The sequence below is a fragment of the Panicum hallii genome, chromosome 2 (genome assembly GCF_002211085.1).
Source record: "Panicum hallii strain FIL2 chromosome 2, PHallii_v3.1, whole genome shotgun sequence".
NCBI lineage: Eukaryota > Viridiplantae > Streptophyta > Magnoliopsida > Poales > Poaceae > Panicum > Panicum hallii.
Window position 1 is genome coordinate 51,022,213 of NC_038043.1, and position 17,131 is coordinate 51,039,343.

The 17,131-nt window shown below is 49.8% G+C and overlaps 1 protein-coding gene and 3 pseudogenes across 1 annotated transcript; 1 reads left to right on the forward strand and 3 right to left on the reverse strand.

Moving 5' to 3' along the window:
• Positions 1 to 3,707: 3,707 nt before the first annotated feature.
• On the forward strand, positions 3,708 to 5,269 carry LOC112881237 (annotated as a pseudogene).
• A 1,986-nt stretch (positions 5,270 to 7,255) lies between these two features.
• LOC112881238 lies at positions 7,256 to 8,834 on the reverse strand (annotated as a pseudogene).
• A 2,547-nt stretch (positions 8,835 to 11,381) lies between these two features.
• Positions 11,382 to 13,381, reverse strand: LOC112880482 (AAA-ATPase At3g50940-like). Its single transcript, XM_025945120.1, has 2 exons — positions 12,130 to 13,381; positions 11,382 to 11,945 (listed from the first exon to the last, which is right to left on the reverse strand). Exons 1-2 carry the CDS (start codon positions 13,264 to 13,266, stop codon positions 11,523 to 11,525), a joined length of 1,560 nt encoding a protein of 519 aa, XP_025800905.1. The 5' UTR covers positions 13,267 to 13,381; the 3' UTR covers positions 11,382 to 11,522.
• Positions 13,382 to 15,023: 1,642 nt separating this feature from the next.
• On the reverse strand, positions 15,024 to 16,130 carry LOC112880484 (annotated as a pseudogene).
• Between the last annotated feature and the right edge of the window lie 1,001 nt (positions 16,131 to 17,131).

A 17,131-nucleotide genomic window follows, 5' to 3' on the forward strand; every position in this document is an offset into this window, starting at 1 on the left:
TGGCTGAACTAGCCAACCAAACTAGCCATGCCTGCATCCCATCGGCCTGGTTCAGCTCGCTCCAGCGAACCAATCACGCCCAAAGGGGCTGTTTGGTTACCGGCGCCCGGCCAGGCTCCTAGATGCAGGGTTGGTGTGTTTGGATGCCTGTCTCAGCTTGAGAGCCAGGCTCAGTAGATGCAAAAAGGAGGTCCGAGCCTGGCTCGCTAGGAACGCAGCGAGCAGCCGTTTCCCGCGGGCCCGGCTCGCACGGTGCTTTGATTTGCACGGCTAATGATGTGACTAGTACATGATTAGCAGATATTAAGTGATATTAAGGTATTTTAATGAATATTAAAGCTATGACTAAATGAATTAAGGATTATATGAGTATAATCTTGCAAAATAAATATCATGATGATGATCATTTAATAAATTTTATCTTACGCAATATGTCTTCATGCGGGTAACCAAACGACATCTTCCTGCGATCTGGTTGGAGCGAGCCATGCAACCACACAAGCAGATCTTGCATGAGTAGAGCCTGGAAACGGGGAGCCTGATTCTTTGATGCGAGCCGGGCTCGCTAGAGAAGACAACCAATCACACCCTAAAGGGCTAAATAACGAATTCGTGATGAAGTTTCCCCTTCCATTTCTGTTCTTCATTCTCTTTGCCTGCTCTTCCCCTTTTCGTCTGATTCCTCCACCAGCCCGTCAGGATTGTAACAGTGTGCCTGGTGGATGGCTACTTTGGCTAGCTTGACTGCTTGAGCTTGGAGCTAGCTACGAGGAGGGGCAATTTCTTCCAGATTTCGTTCTTTAGAAGTCTTATAAATATCGTACGGCGTGGTGTTAAAATTAAAAGATTCCACTGCCTCGTCCCCGTTGCCACTGGAGAGCATCTGCGCCAGACGGCCAGGCACGGCCGTACCGGCGTACCCGTACGGGTTCTGACTACGAGAGCCGGGTCCGCAGCAAGCATCATGCACAGCGCCCGTGGCCCGTGGATACCCGGTCGCCTCGTCAGCCAAACACGACGGCTCGCTGCTGACGGCCACGGCCGCCTCACGGGCGGAGGAAGACGAGCTAACGGTAGGCAGTAGGCACTCCCCCGAACCGGCGCCGCGGCCCCGACTACGGGGAGAGTACAAAAGGAATCGCGATCGATACGCGATACCCTGCCAGTGCCACTGATGGGGCGGGACGCGATGCCTCTACGCGCCCAAGAACTGGCGTGTGTTGGCAGCCAAACGATTCTGATTCGGGTGGGAGCTGACAGGGCCGAGAGCCTGAGGTCCGAGAGGAAAATAGAAGAAAAGAAGATGCTTTGCTTTGCAGTTTGTACTGTTGCTAGTCAAGCCGGTCGCCTCGGAGAAGACGGGACTTTGAGCTTGGAGGGGCAGACGAGTCTGTGACACTTGACTCCGTTAGCGCTTTCGGGCCTGTTTAGATACCATCTAAATGCAAAAACGTGTAAACGCAAAATGGTGGCTGTAAACGAAAAAAAAACCGTAAACGCAAAAAAACCGTAAACGCAAAATTTTTGAAGGAATCTTACCAATTTGAAGTACTAAATGAAGTCTATTTACAAAACTTTTTACATGGATGGGCTGTAAATCGCGAGACGAATCTAATGAGCCTACTTAATCCATGTTTTGCAACAATGATGCTACAGTAACCATCCGCTAATTACTGCTTAATCATGGATTAATTAGCATCATTAGATTCGTCTCGCGATTTACAGCCCATCTGTGCAAAATGTTTTGTAAATAGACTTCATTTAGTACTTCAAATTGGCAAGATTCCGTTGCAAAAAAAATTTACGTTTACAGGGCCCAAATGCCAAAAAAATGCGCCGGTCCGTTTAGATGCGTAAAGACAAAAACGCTGTAAACGCAAAAAAAAATTTGCCTTTATGCGCCGATCTAAATAGGCCCTTCATCCAGCCAATTTTGCAGGTTTATCACCAGAAGTCCGGAAGACACATAAACGGCCAAATTTTCAGTGAAACTGTGTATAGCTAGCGCGAGTCTACTTTTAATTTGAAACAGAATGTTCGCTTCGTTTATATATAGTTAACAAGTTTTACTTTTATGTTGGAAGTTTCAGTTATTTTCCTCACAAATACATCTACGGGGTATAATAGAGGTGTGTGGTATTCTTGCACTAATTTGATTTTTGATACAATAGACAACTCTTCTAACCCTTTGTTTTTCTCGACAAAAATATCGGAGTGCTAGCTAGTGCATACCCGATTTGACGTATGCCTCAATGAGCAGTGCTGTTTCTACGTAAAGAGAGCTACAGATGTGTGAGGTTGGGATAGTAAACTAGGTTCATAAAAAATGATATATAAGATTTTTGTCAACATGGACAGTATGACTGTTTGACTATTTTTACGTCATGAAGTGTTGTTGTTATGCCATCGCAATATTTTATTATTTTATATACAAGTCAACGAATATATTACTATTACTAATTGGAGATTTTTTGCAAGCCTCCACGTGAAGCAACCTAGAATCCTAGATGGACACTTAAAAAATACAGAAATTCTAGAAATTCTCACAAAAATTAGAAACATCCGGCCATCAATCTGACAACTCTAATCATAATAATCATTGAATCTGTTATTTTTTCTAATAAATTACTCACCTCTACCATTATAAAAATAGACTAAAGTAATCCTCTAAACATGTATCTAAATTGCCCACCTCTACCATTATAAAAAAAATCTAAAGTAACCCCCTAATCTTCATGTAAATTACTCACCTATCTTCCTAAATTTGCATATAAATTATCCAACTATATCATTATTGAAAGTTAAAGTAAACCCTAAATATGAATCTAAATTATATAATTATAACAAAATATTAAAGTGCACCAATATAAAATTCTTAATTACTAGTTCTATTATTATTAATATATTATTTATATTCTTGTTTATATAAAAAATACTACCCACGATATGTGTCACCATGTATTAATAAATGATGGAAGAGATAAGAATAACAATTTTTTTAAAAAATAGTTTAATTAAATATATATCAAATACACATGGAGGTGTGATGCAAAATGAAATCTATTGTAACTTGATAATGATAAATATGTATTTTAGAGTATATGTTAGAATATTTAATAGATAAAAGAGGGCATAAGATATATAATTATAATTATTAGATATAAGCCTTATTTTTATATTAATTCTAACACGCCCGTGCGGGAGCACGGGTTGATAGGCTAGTAGTATTAATGTAAGGTTTGTGACTACTTCCTCCATTTTAAATTATAATTTATTTGACTTTTTGACTACAAGTTTGACCATTCGTCTTATTAAAAAAATTGTGCAAACATAGTCAAATTTAAGTTATTCTTGAAGAACTTTTATTAATAAAGCAAGTTAGAACAAAAGAAGTGATATTTTGCACAAATTTTTGAATAAGATGAGTAGTTAAATTTGGGGTCAAAAAGTCAAACCAAGGAACAGAGGGAGTGCGTGTGAACGTGTAGGATTGTCTATAAGACACCATCGACATTTTGTAATTCTCGTCTTCAAGTAAACAATAGTGCCCTTCGTAGTAGTATATATAGACCCAGCGGTGGGTGGAGAACGAGTGGAGACGACACATTTTGTTACAGAAAGAGAGAGCGCGCCAAGCTGGAGATTCAGCTCCTAGAGTGCCCAAGTTGAGCCGCTCCGAGGCACCTCGTCGGTGTTGAGAGGAAGGAATGGATCTCTCCACGGTGATGCCGTCGCCGTCGTACGCGAAGGCGGCGGACGCGTACAAGAAGGCGGTGGCCACGGCGGCCACGGTGACCACGTACACCGTGCTGGCGCGGGGCATGGCGCGGGAGCTCGTCCCCGACGAGCTCCGCTCCGCGGCGCGCTGGGCCGTGCCCGCCGTCCGCGACCGCCCCATGCCGCCCCCGAAGCCGCGCAGCTTCAGGACCATCCTCATCGGCCGGTACGGCGAGGAGAGCCACGGCACGGCAGCGAGAACCGCTTGTTCTGGGACGCGCGCGCGTACCTCGCCACCCTCATCGACCCGACCGCCATGAGTCGGCTCTGCCTCACCTTCAGAGACGACCGGCAGATGCTCTCCATGTTGCCCGGCGATTCCGTGACCGACGTCTTCGAGGGAGTCGAGTTCACCTGGACCTTGATCGCCGCGCAGTCCGGGCCGCCGTGCACACTGGCGCTCAGCTTCGACGCGGAGAAGACGGAGGTGGCGCTGCACAGGTACGTGCCCTTCATCGTGATGCAGACGGAGGGGGCGCGGCGGCGGGAGCGCTCGCTCAAGATCTTCATGAACGAGCTCTATTCATGGAAGGGCATCAACCACCAGCACCCGGCCACTTTCGACACGGTCGCCATGGATCCGGCGCTGAAGCAGTCCATCATCGCCGACCTCGACCGCTTCCTCAAGCGGAGGGACTACTACCGGCGGATAGGCAAGGCGTGGAAGCGTGGGTACCTCCTCTATGGCTTGCCCGCCACCGGCAAGTCCAGCGTGGTCGCCGCCATAGCCAACTACCTCCGCTTCAATCTCTACGACCTCGACCTCTCCCGCGTGAGCAGCAACAAGGAGCTGCAGAAGCTGCTCACCGCCTTGCCCAACAAGTCCATCCTTGTCATCGAGGACATAGACTGCTGCTTCAGCACCTAGAGAGGGAAGGTACAAACACAAAGCAGCGCACCAATTATGGCGATGACGATAGCTACTCAGATTCAGAACCTGATGAGCTTCCGCCACCGCCAAGAACTAATGGTAGCGACGAGGTATACGAGCTACCATCGCCATTTCATTTTTAACGTATTTGATTCTTTCTTACTCCTACAAAATATAAACTGACGCTTCCTAACGACCTATCTGTGCTTGAAACGATCTCCACTACCGCAGCGCCAGCGTCAGCGTATAGCATTGTCCGCTCTGCTGAACTTCGTCGACGGGCTGTGGTCGACGAACGGCGAGGAGCGCATCATCGTCTTCACCACCAACTACAAGGACCGCCTGGACCCGGCGCTGCTCCGGCCAGGCCTCATGGACATGCACATCTACATGGGCTACTGCGGCTGGGACGCCTTCAAGACGCTGGCCCGGAACTACTTCCTCGTCGACGGTCACGAGCTGTTCCCGGAGATGAAGGAGCTGCTCTCGGCGGTGGAGGTGACGCCGGCGGAAGCGACGGAGATGCTGCTTCGGAGCGAGGACGTCGACGTGGCGCTCCAGGGGTTCGTGGAGTTCCTCCAGGACACGAAGAAGCAGGGAAGGCGCAGATCCAAGAAGTAGCGCGTTTGCATCAAGAACCAATATCGATGCCTTCTTATCAGTATCTTGTTAGCTATCCTAGATTCCTAGTAATCTGTACTCCATCTTCCGTGCCTATGTTAGCTGTTGTTCTGGTTGTTCTGTAGTAATCCTCTCCGAATGTTCAGGAACTGCTTAGAGCTGTTCAGTCTTCAGTCTCCTACAACCTACGAGACTCATGAACTTTAGCTCACCAGGGTAACTTGCTTGTACTGTTACTCTGTTAGTGCTCAAGAAATTAGGTAGCTAGCTGATCTAGCTCTTCATCTGCTTGAATAATGGGGTGAAAGATGCAATGCAAGGTTGCGTTCTTGCTGGAGCTCGTGTGGGCCTGGTATCCTTTATGTCGCAGATTTCAGATTTGTGATGCTGAATTCCTAAGAGCTTGTAAAAGATCTATCTATAAGTAACTCTGAATGAAATTGCCCTGCAAATATGTTGTTCTGAAGGAAACTAAATTGGCATCAAAGGACCATGGTGATATTGCGCCATACCATGTTTTACTCTTCTGTTATAGTGTTGTCTCCTGGTACCCTGACATTGTTACTTAGAATTTAGTGACAAAATTTGCTGTGGAGTTCCAGCTGATGCCTTAATAAAAGGTATATCATGCTGGTTATTGTACATATAAATATGTACCTAATTTTATTTTGATGGATTTTTTTACTTTATTTTTTCGAAAAACCGATCATTTTACTATGATGTATGATCCAAAGCACATAAGTTTATCTCACTCACTCTAGAGGTGACCTGCAATGCAAATGGGCTTGATATTACTCTTTTTTGTCAATTCTCCTTTTAGGTTCTAAATTGGGACAAGTGACTGGTGATTTGGCTTTCTGCTGGTGTGACCATTTATCTACCATGGATGGTGGCTGCAAAATTCTGCAGATGACTGAATTGGCTTGACATAATATGGTCTCTGTTGGTCAATTGGTTAACGACTGATGTTGTTAGATTCTAATTTGACGCTTGTGATGTATCTTATTGTAGACTTTGTATGTTACTGGCATACCGTCTGGCTTTCATTTGCTTAACCTTATGCCAATTATTAGTACAAACAAATCTATGTTCTCTAATTTGGTGCTACACCCTTGTAAAATTCAGATAAGTGCATGTTCCAGGTCCCCACCCTAGTTCACATCTGACAGAGGGCCCAGTACACTTGAAAGTTGAAACTGCCTTTTCGCGCCTCACCTGAATTGAAATAGCTCATTGTGGTTGGTCATGGCCAAATAATGGTAGAGAAATTCAGTTGCAGAGTCTTACATTTTCTGTCCCAGGAAATCATATCTAGTCCCCACAACCCCGCATACCACTCTGTCACTGGAAGTCTGTAACAGCGGGTTTGCAACACAGTTCATGTTTGGCTGTCGTCAGTAGTAATTTTAGTTCTCATACGTTCAGCCTGAATTTTGATCCTTACCACTTGATACGGTGAACTCTAGCATGAGTTTTCCTGTTGATGCCATCGCTTCATTGGATGAGAATGGACACCTGATGAAATGACGGTGCAAAGCGAACGACTGGTCTGGTTTAAATTTTAAAAGAGATACTAGGTTTAGCCGTGAACCTTTCAATAATGAAATACGCAACATTCTTGAAAAAAGTTTGAACTGTGAAGTCAGGCTTTCAACATTTAAGGGAAAAATTACAGAAACAACCCGATAAGCAACTTGGATTTTGATATTTCCCTCCTATAAATCGTTTTGTTGCAACGGATTATAACTCAGCCAACATGGAGTTGAATGCTTAGGGAAGCACATTCAAACAAATTTCACTCACCTAATACATAGGATCCATTTTCACCACGCAAAATATCACCATAATCCATCTATCCCATCAAAGAAGGCCTGCAAAATGCCACATCATGATTTGGGCACAGAACATCTGCCCTGTATGCACCAGTAGCACAAGCACTAACCACCAGCAAAGTTGCAATAAGACTACATAATCTTCATGGTTCATTCATGCCGGGCCTGCTTCTCCAGTTTGCTTCCCCTGCTTCATCTCCTGAAGGAGCTCGGTGAGTCCCTGAAGCGCGACGTCGACGTCCTCGCTCCGCAGCAGCATCTCCGACACCTCGGCCGGCGTCACCTCCACCTCCGCGAGCAGCTCCTGTATCTCCGGGAACAGCGGGTGGTCGTTGACGATAAAGTAGTTCTCGGCCAGCGTCTTGAAGGCCTCCCAGCCGCAGTAGCCCATGTAGATGTGCATGTCCATGCGCCCCGGCCGGAGCAGCGCCGGGTCCAGACGGTCCTTGTAGTTGGTGGTGAAGATGATGATGCGCTCCTCGCCGCTGGTCGACCACAGCCCGTCGACGAAGTTGAGTAGCCCGGACAGTGTCATACCGTCTCCCTGTCCCTGGTGTCACTCATAAGACATTGTAAAGGTCAGACAAAGGTCGTGTTGTTCATGGACAAATTCTGACGGGAAAATCACAAGGTTCACAATGTTTTACCGTCAGGTGGTCTTTGTTAGGCGGCGCAGGGGCATCTGATGGGCGTTCATTAGCTTTCTGAACAACGCCACTCTTGTCCAGGACACCACGGCTTCTCGCGCTGAAGCAGCAGTCGATGTCCTCGACGACGAGGATGGACTTCTCGGGCATGGAGGTGAGCAGCCACTGCAGCGTGGAGTTGGAATTGACCTTGGAGAGGTCGAGGTCGTAGAGGTTGAACCGGAGGTAGTTGACCATGGCGGCGACGAGGCTGGACTTGCCGGTGCCGGGCGGGCCGTAGAGCAGGTACCCGCGCTTCCACGCCTTGCCGATGCGCCGGTAGTACTCCTTGCGCTTGAGGAAGCGGTCGAGGTCAGCGACGACGGATCGCTTCAGCTCCGGCTCCATGGCGAGCGTGTCGAACGTGGCCGGGTGGTGGTAGCTGCTGCCGCGCCACGACCCGCCGTTGTCGCTCGAGAAGATCTGCAGGGTGCGCTCCCGGCGTCGCGCCTCCTCCACGTTCGCCGTTATGAATGGGGCGTACCTGGCGAGAACCATGTCCGTGTGCTCCGCGTCGAAGGTGAGCTCCAGAGACGCCGCCTCCTTGTAGTGGCCCTCGCTGTCCGAGATGGACGTCCACGTGAACTTCACACCCTCGAAGACGTCGTCCATCGAGTCGCCGACCTCCATGGACAGGACCTGCCCGCCGCCTCCACCTTTGATGCCGTAGCCGTAGCCGTCGTCGTCACCGGCGCCGGGCGGCGGCGGCGGCTGAGGCACACCCGGGGCATGGCGTGCGGGTCGACCTTGGTGGCCAGGTACGCGCGCTCGTCCTTGAAGAGCGCGTTGTCGCCGCGGCCGTCGTCTTCGTACCGCCTGATGACGAACGTGCGGCCCTCCCCGCGGCGCGCGCGCGGCGCCGCGCAGCAGGAAGTCCGCGGCCCAGCGCGCCGCGCCGCGCCGCTCGTCCGGGAGCAGCTCCCGCGCCATGCCGCGCGCCAGCACGGCGTACGCGGTCACCGTGACGGCCGTGGCCGCCGCCTTCTTGTAGGCCTCCACCGCCTTCCCGTAGGTCGGCGACGCCGCCGCTACCCTCGACAGATCCATCGCCACACCGCTCCGCGAGGCGCAAATGGCAGACCGGGAGAGACTAGCGCAGGTAGGCCGGAGCACAGTGCAGCTGCGAACTGCGATGCCGTCGTCTCCCTCGCCTACACCCAGCCAATATATACTGATAACTGATGCGTCTGCTAGGACAATACTTCCTAGGAACAATGTGGGGGATGCAGATTCATTTGCACATTGGAGCCGCGCATCCGACGCGGTGATTTGTTGCCAGCCACGACAATTGGCCAGGAGCTAGCCAAACCAGCTTGGCTGGCCTGGCGTTCTTGAGGTTTTTGTCTTTGGGCGGGAGCATCATAATTGCCTGCCTGCCTACCTCCACTACCGTTACTGCTCAGTAGCCACCATACTTGAGGAGTATAAGGCACAGAGCGACAGGCGTTACAAAAAATAAATTTAAGATATTCTAAAAAGATTTGAAACATCTTGTCATCAATCTAGCAAGTGTAATCATCATAAACATCGAATCTATTGTATTTTCTAAAGAATTACGCACCAGTGCTATTATAAAATAGTCTATAAGAGTAACCCTTGAATCTATATCTACATTACGCGTTACAATATTACATAGTCTAAAGTACTCCTAAATCTAAATATATATTGCGCACCTCTGCCTCCATAAAATAATCTAAAGTAATTTCTAATCTTCATCTAAATTATCTGCCCATATCATTATGAGAAATATCTTAAGCACCCTCTAAATTTGCATCTAAATCACCCACATCTGTCACTACTAGAAACAACACAAATTAACCACTAAATCCGAATCTTAATTACTCGTATATATGCCATTATATAAAAATAACCCATAGTAGACCAACATATGGTTAATATATTTTTTAGATTAAAAGGCGTATTTGTATGATGTGCGACGTGATTCTTTGTATGAATCTCTAATATTTATGCTTCTCAGAATTATTAGCTGGTACAAGAACTCGGTTAAAACTAGTGACTAAAATCATGGAATTCAATCGAACTATGCATGCCAGGAGCGCTTCCAGCGCGCGACAACATGTGTATTTTTATTTTTGGAAAGATTTTCCCTACAACTTTCCTTTTTTGGAAATTTAGAAGTTCTAAATACTAAATATGACTTCTACGCATAACTTTGTACACACACTTTCTAAGAGATAAATTTGCATCATAACTTTTATACGATACACACAACTTTTATGTATAATTCTTTCATAACAACTCTTTGAAACATATTTTTTAGCACAATTTTTACGCTATATACATTTTAATGCATGTTTTTTTGCAAATAAATTGTGAAGGATAATTTTTTAGCACAACTTGTATGATGTTATCTTTATCAAGAAGATTTCGCGCACAATCTTTTTACCCACAAGTTCATCATACAACTTCTAAGTACAAATCCTCGATATACTTTGTTAGCAGGGGCGGAAGGTATTAATTTTTCTGCGAGAACCCCATATCTTCAACTGTAATTTCTGTCAGCCGTCATTAGAGATCCGACCCTAAGCGTGAGGAGAAGACAGGCACGGAGGAAGAAGAAACCGCGTCGGGTAGATTACTGAGGCCGAACCCTTTTTTTCCAATTGGGCCAACTTGTGGGCCTCCCTTGTTGTTGTTTAATGGGCCAACTCTGCTCGTTTGCATCTGTAGTCTGCCTTGTTGCGAGACTCTCCCTCCGTGACTCCCTTGACTTCCCATAAGCACGCACAGGATCCATCGATCGGAGAGACGGAGACGAAACGACGAACCCTACCGCAGCTGCACTTGGTGTCCGACGAGGCAGCCACCAGCGTCTCAGCGTCTGGGCTTCTGGCGACGGTTCTCCGTGCCCGTGTTCACCATAGCAGACGCAGGCAGCACAACGGCAGGGGGTTGGACGCCGGTGCATAGACCAGCGATTGTGGCAGCAAAACTGGCATTCATCGGAAGGGCAAGTGCATGGACCAGAGGCATGAATTTCGCGCCATTGCATTTCGATTAATTACTTTTCAGTTATTTTTTTATTTGCTTTGTTGAATTGATGATATTTTTTTGGTACTACTTTTTATTAGAATCTTCCTTTTTCAGCAATTCAACTTCGCCATGCCTTAAAATTTTTTCATCCTCCGCCACCGTTTGTTAGTACGATTTTTATAAACAAAGTTGTCAAGAGAACTTCAACACAAAAGTAGAACGTAAGTGGGAAAATCTGAAAAGGAAAAGAAATGATAGCACTTGCGGAACGTAATGGAAAAAATAAAAGTAAAAAAGAGACAGCTCTATCGCAGTCACGTCTATCGCGTCGCGCGCCAGGCGCGTAGAATGAGATTAGCGTGCCAACACTCACGCCATTTCTAACTAGGTGCGTTGAGGTTAACGGCATGGGATTCATTCCTAACTAGGTGCCACGTCTTACTTACGGATGGAGTCCGAGAAACAAGGACGGCGAGCGCCAGCATGGCAGCATTGGATTGGATCAAAGGTCACCGGTCCACAAAATTACCATGCAAAATGCCATCATGAGATGAAACAAGGCCTAAAGAGTGCCGCATGGCGATTGGGAGAGTCAGGACACAGAGCATCATCGATCTGCCAATACGATAGCCATGCGTAAACCAGCACACTCCACCAGTGTCTAGCAGCAACGTGACAGTGTGCCAATTCGGCTCATCTCGCTCCCTTCCCTAGCGAATTCTCGACGCGATCCCCTTTGGTTCATGCCTTCCCTGCCTCTGCCTCTTCTTCGCTCTGCTTCGCCTCAGGCATCGCCTGCTGCTTCTTCTCCTCGAGGAACTCTTTGAGACCCCGGAGCGCGACGCCGGCGTCGTCGCTCCGCAGCAGCATCTCCGACACGGCGGCCGGCGTCACCTCCACCTCCGCGAGCAGCGCCTGTATCTCCGGGAACAGCTCGTGATCGTCGACGAGGAAGTAGTTCCTGGCCAGCGTCCTGAACGCCTCCCAGCCACAGTAGCCCATGTAGACGTGCATGTCCATGCGCCCCGGCCGGAGCAGCGCCGGGTCCAGGCGGTCCTTGTAGTTGGTGGTGAAGACGATGATGCGCTCCTCGCCGCTGGTCGACCACAGACCGTCGATGAAGTTGAGCAGCCCGGACAGGGTGATGCCCTCCGCGGCAGGTACCTAGACGTTCATTCAGGAACGGAGTCATCAGTTGGCTCTGGAGCCGTGCTCCATTGTTATCAAAGTCAGCGTCATGCAGAAATCAACATAATTTATCCAACAGTTAAATCTGCTTTATGTAATGAATTACTGATCGTGATCGAAACCTACGACTTGGTTCAGACTTCAGGCGGCTGTAGCTTACCTGATCGTTCTTTGATTTGGGTTTGATTTTGGGTTTTGCCGGTGGTAGGGGAGCGTCCGAATCCGATGCGTTGCCGTTGCCGAATTCGTCGTCGCCACCACTGTCTCCGGTACGCGCCGGCGCCTTGCCATCTTCCCTCGACATGGCATTGCAGCAGCAGTCGATGTCCTCGATGACGAGGATGGACCTGTTGGACATGCCGATGAGCAGCCACTGCAGCGAGGTGTTCATGTGCACATGGGCGAGGTCGAGGTCGAAGAGGTCGTAGCGGAGGTGGTTGGCCATGGCGGCCACAAGGCTGGACTTGCCGGTGCCGGGCGGGCCGTAGAGCAGGTACCCGCGCTTCCAGGCCTTGCCGATGCGGCGGTAGTGGTCCCTCCTGCTGGCGAAGAGGTCGAGATCGGCGATGATGGAGCGCTTGAGCTCCGGGTCCATGGCGAGCGTGTCGAAAGTGGCCGGGTGGTGGTGGCTGACCATGTACCAGGACCGGCCCTCGTTCATGCAGATCTTGAGCTCGCGGTCACGCTGCTCCACCTCCTCGGCGGCCCCCATGACGAAGGGCACGTACCGGTCCATGGCGACGTCCGTGTGCTCGGCGTCGAAGCTGAGCTGCAGCACGAAGTCGCGGTCGCCGCCGGTGCCGGGCTCGCCTTTCCTGGCCTTCTTCTTGCCCCCGCCGGCGCTGGGCGCCTCGACGCACGCCCAAGTGAACCGGACCCCCTCGAAGTCGTCGACGGTGGAGTCCCCGGGCTCGAGGAAGAGGACCCTCCGCCAGCCGGCGCCGCCGTGGCCGTCCCTGGCGCGGGCCAGCGTGAGGCCCAGCCGGTGCATGGCGCGCGGGTCGAGCCTGGAGGCCAGGTACGTCCGCGCGGCGTCGAAGAGGAGGTTCTCCTCGCGCCCGACGCCGCCGCCCGCCTGCTGGCTCCGGACGACGAGCGTGCGGCGCTCCCTCCCGCCCATGCCGAGGCGCGCGCTCAGCGCCGACGCGGCCCAGCGCGCCGCGGCGCGGAGCTCGGGCGGGAGGAGCTCCCGCGCCATCCCGCGCGCCATGACCGCGTACGCCGCCGCCGAGGCCGCCGTGGCCAGCGCCTTCCGGTACGCGTCCACCGTCTGCCTTCCCACCCTCGAGGGCTCCATCCCCGCTAGCCGCCTGCCGCCGCCGCCGCGAGCGGTTCTTGCCTGCCTCTCTCTTGGTTTTCTACTACTAGCCGCTCGCGTCCGGGCACAGCACGGCACCGGGGTCTTGGCTCGGGCGCTCGGCTCTGTCGAAGGATAGCTAGCTGGTGCGCCGTGCCAAGCCTTTTTGCGTTTATGGCAGCAACTTCCTTTTTCTGCGTGCTTTTGGGGCCCTGAGGATGGGGGTAGCCGGAAGCCCGCGACGGGGCGCGCGGACGGCGACCGCAGGGAGCGTCGCGGTCGCCTCTGTGAATGTGAACTTTTCGTGCCGCGCGGGCAACGGCCGGTCAGAAAAGCCTGGTGCGTCCTGCAGCGGCGCTCGTCAGCGGCAGGATTCGCTCCGCCGGCTGGACCTTGACCGAGTCGCGCGGCATCGTACTCGTACGTGACGGACACCGCCCATGGGCACGATCCTGCCCGACCGACCGACCGGTTCGGTGTGTGCGCGGGCAGGTTGGGCGTGCCAAGGACCATGGTCCGTGGAGCTCAAAGACGAGGGGGATGCACTGCACACACCGGGAAGAGGGGCATCCAACCTCCCGCGCGTAGTACCTGCCACTAGTAAGATGTTATGCATTTGGATCTTTATTTACTCTTTTCATCAAGAAATTCTTTATTCAGGCTTTTGCATAAGGTATGCACTTAGCCATTCATTATTACACGACAAATCTTGCTTTATTTGGATTTTAGACCCTCTGTCAACTACAAAACCCCACTTTGCTCTCCTTGCCCTTGTCACCAGCTGTTTTTTTTTCACGGCAACACATGAACGCTTGAACATCGTTGTTCTTATGGTCAACCCTTATTATATTGTGGGTTCTTGAGTGCAGATAATGCTTGTTGGAACGTTATCACTTAATCAAACTAAAAGGAAGTGTGTAACAAAATTTGGAAATTTTTCTTAGAGTCTCATGGAATAGCAGTGTGCATTTGTTTTAAAATATTTCATGCAGTAGCGCTTTATAAAAGTAAGGGCACAATTATTTTTGTTCGGCATGAACTATTCAAATATTTCAATTCAAACTGAAAAAAATACTCATCTAGAAAAAAATTGAAAAAATTGTTCCGTCTTGGTGTAGAGATCCATGTAAGCCTAGCCCCGCGTGCATTTCGAATTTCGATAGTTGGGCATCCAACCACAATTCCCACTCAAACGCGAAATGTCTCCGTCTTCCAGCCCCACCTCCTCTGATCCCCCGGCCCCTCGCTCCACTCCAACCTTCCAGAACCCCGAACCCATGGGCGCTCGCTCCCGAACCTTCTAAGAGCGTCCCATCCCGGCCGCCATGAGCCGCCGCGAGCCCGCCGCCTCCCCCTTCCGTGACCTCTCCAACCTCCGAACCCCGAGACCTAACCCCAAGCACGTACCCGCCTCCCCGAACTTCTTCACCGCCTCCAAAACCCCCTTCCAGGCTCCCACGCCGACGCAGCTCCGCCGCCGGAGGCCCGGCGACGGCGCCCCGACCCCGACGCCCCTCGGCCGCCGGCTCCGCGCGCTCGAGGTCGACCATTCGGGCTCCGCCCGCCGCGCCGAGTCCGGCCGCGAGCGCGCGCTCCGCGCATTCGCCGCCTCCGCCTCGTCATGGCTCTCGCTGCTCCTCCGCGACCCCGCGGCCTGCGTCTGCTCCCCGGCGGCCACGGGCACCGCAGCAGCCGCGCAGCCCTGCGCGGCGGGCGAGCGCGACGCGCTCGGTGGAGATCGGGCGCTTGGGGGGGGGGGGGGGGCAGCCCGAAGAGGCGCCGCGGGGGTGGTGATCGCGGCGGGGAGAAGAGGAAGGAGATGACGCCGGCGATGATGGCCGTTTTACGGGATTCTCTGAGGGAGGTGTGCAGCCTGGATGATGTCACGGAGAGCATGGGGAGGTATATGAGCAAGGGCGCGTGCGAGGAGGTCCTCGTCATGATCTTTCAAATTTGTAAGGTGAGACTATTTCGAGGGTTCAAACTCTACGACTTAGGGGGTGTTCGTTTCCGGGTACCTAAATTTTAGAGGGGTCACGTCAAAGAGAATCTTATCATTTAGAAGTATTAAATAAAGTCTAATTACAAAACTAATTGCAGAACCCTAGTGCTAATTCGCGAGACGAATCTAATGAGGTATATTAGTCCATGATTAGCGAACAATTACTGTAGCATCACTGTGGCAAATTATGGATTAATTAGGCTCATTAAATTTGTCTCGCGAATTAGCATCTAGCTGTGCAAAAAGTTTTATAAACAGATTTTATTTAGTACTTCTAAATAGCAAGATTCTCTTTGATGTGATGGGTCTAAAATTTAGATAGGAGGAAACGAACACCCCCTTAGAAATCTAACAGTCTCATTGTAGCTTACTAATTTTGGATTGTTATAGGTTAGAAATTCGAAACAATGGCCCGTCCTTTTTCGATTTGTCTTCAATCTGAGACCAGACTGCTGTATTGTCTGGTTATTTTGTGGATTGTATTTGGAGAACTGGACATATTAACATTTAAATTGACCTTGTGGTAGTGGCATGTTAGGGCTCTCTAACGTTGATGTGATAAAGTATAGCCTTGTCTTTGAAAACAATATATGCAAAATGGAAATGTTTTCAGCCTTGCTCAGCAGAAACACTGATGCTCTAACTTGGCACTGTATCCTCCCTCCTTTTTCAGAACATTGATGAAGGCAGACTGAAGATGAAAGCACATTGCCCCCTTGTTGCTGATCTTAGGCTCAAAGAGAAAGCAACAAGGATTTTGACGTGCTACAATCCAGATTGGCTCAGGATTGGCTTGCTTATTGTTCTTGGCGGTGATTCCTTGCTGCAGAGTGGATTAGGGAAACGGGACAAGGAGGTTCATTTTCTAAAATTAATTCTGGAGAAGCAGATGTTTTCTCAAATCATGACTGCAAATTTTTGTGCTCACAAGAAGGTGGTAGAAGGGCACAATGTACAGGGTTACCGTGAAGCAAGTGGGTGAAGAGGTGCCACTGCCGCTGCCACTGCCACTGCCACGGCAGCTGCACCGGCCGGAGCCCTGGGTGCTGGTGCACCTCCTACTCCATTGAGTAGTAGTAATCCATGACGAGCTTGACCCGAGAGGAATCTTTGTTGCCCTTTTTTTTCTTAGCCGGCCGTCACTCTCTCAACCCTTTAAATAGCGCGCGACGCCAGCGTGTAATTGCCTAATTGGCCGCAAGTTGTGGCTCCAAATTGCGCGGGTGGGGTCGGCATGTGCGGTCCCCATATGCACCAAATAAAGAAGCGTGTGTGTTCAACGGAGAAGAGACGCTATTGCCTGCAAAAATATCTTGCCGGGAGCAGAGCTCTTGCGCGCGTGAGTAGGGAGAGGACAAGGCACGGTGTTTTACAAGTTTACCCCATGGTCCACACACACTGACTCACACAACTATAGGAGGTATTTTACCACCAGCCAAGTCCATTTCAATAGTTTCATAAAAGAAAAATATATCTTCACTAACGATGGCAGCATTCGCGTGAATAATTTGAATTTCAATCCAGCTGACCTCTCTTAAAGAATTTCCTTTATAAATTCATATGAGTAGGATTTTCTAAAGAAAAAAAATACTACTACATGAGAAAGTAAGGATACTCCCGGCAACACATGAGAAAGTAAGGATGTCATAACCTAGTACATCGGCACAAGGGCAACTTTGATAGATTCGTGATTCACAAGCTGGTAAGATATCAACGTCGTGTCCAGATTAATCAGCGGCTCCTCGGCTTGCTTCATGCATGCCCATATACTTTTTGACTATATTTCGTATTTGATAAGTTTCCATTTGAGTGAATTCTTAAAAACAGTTGTTAACCTTAGTACTACACTTTAATTTAGGTCTG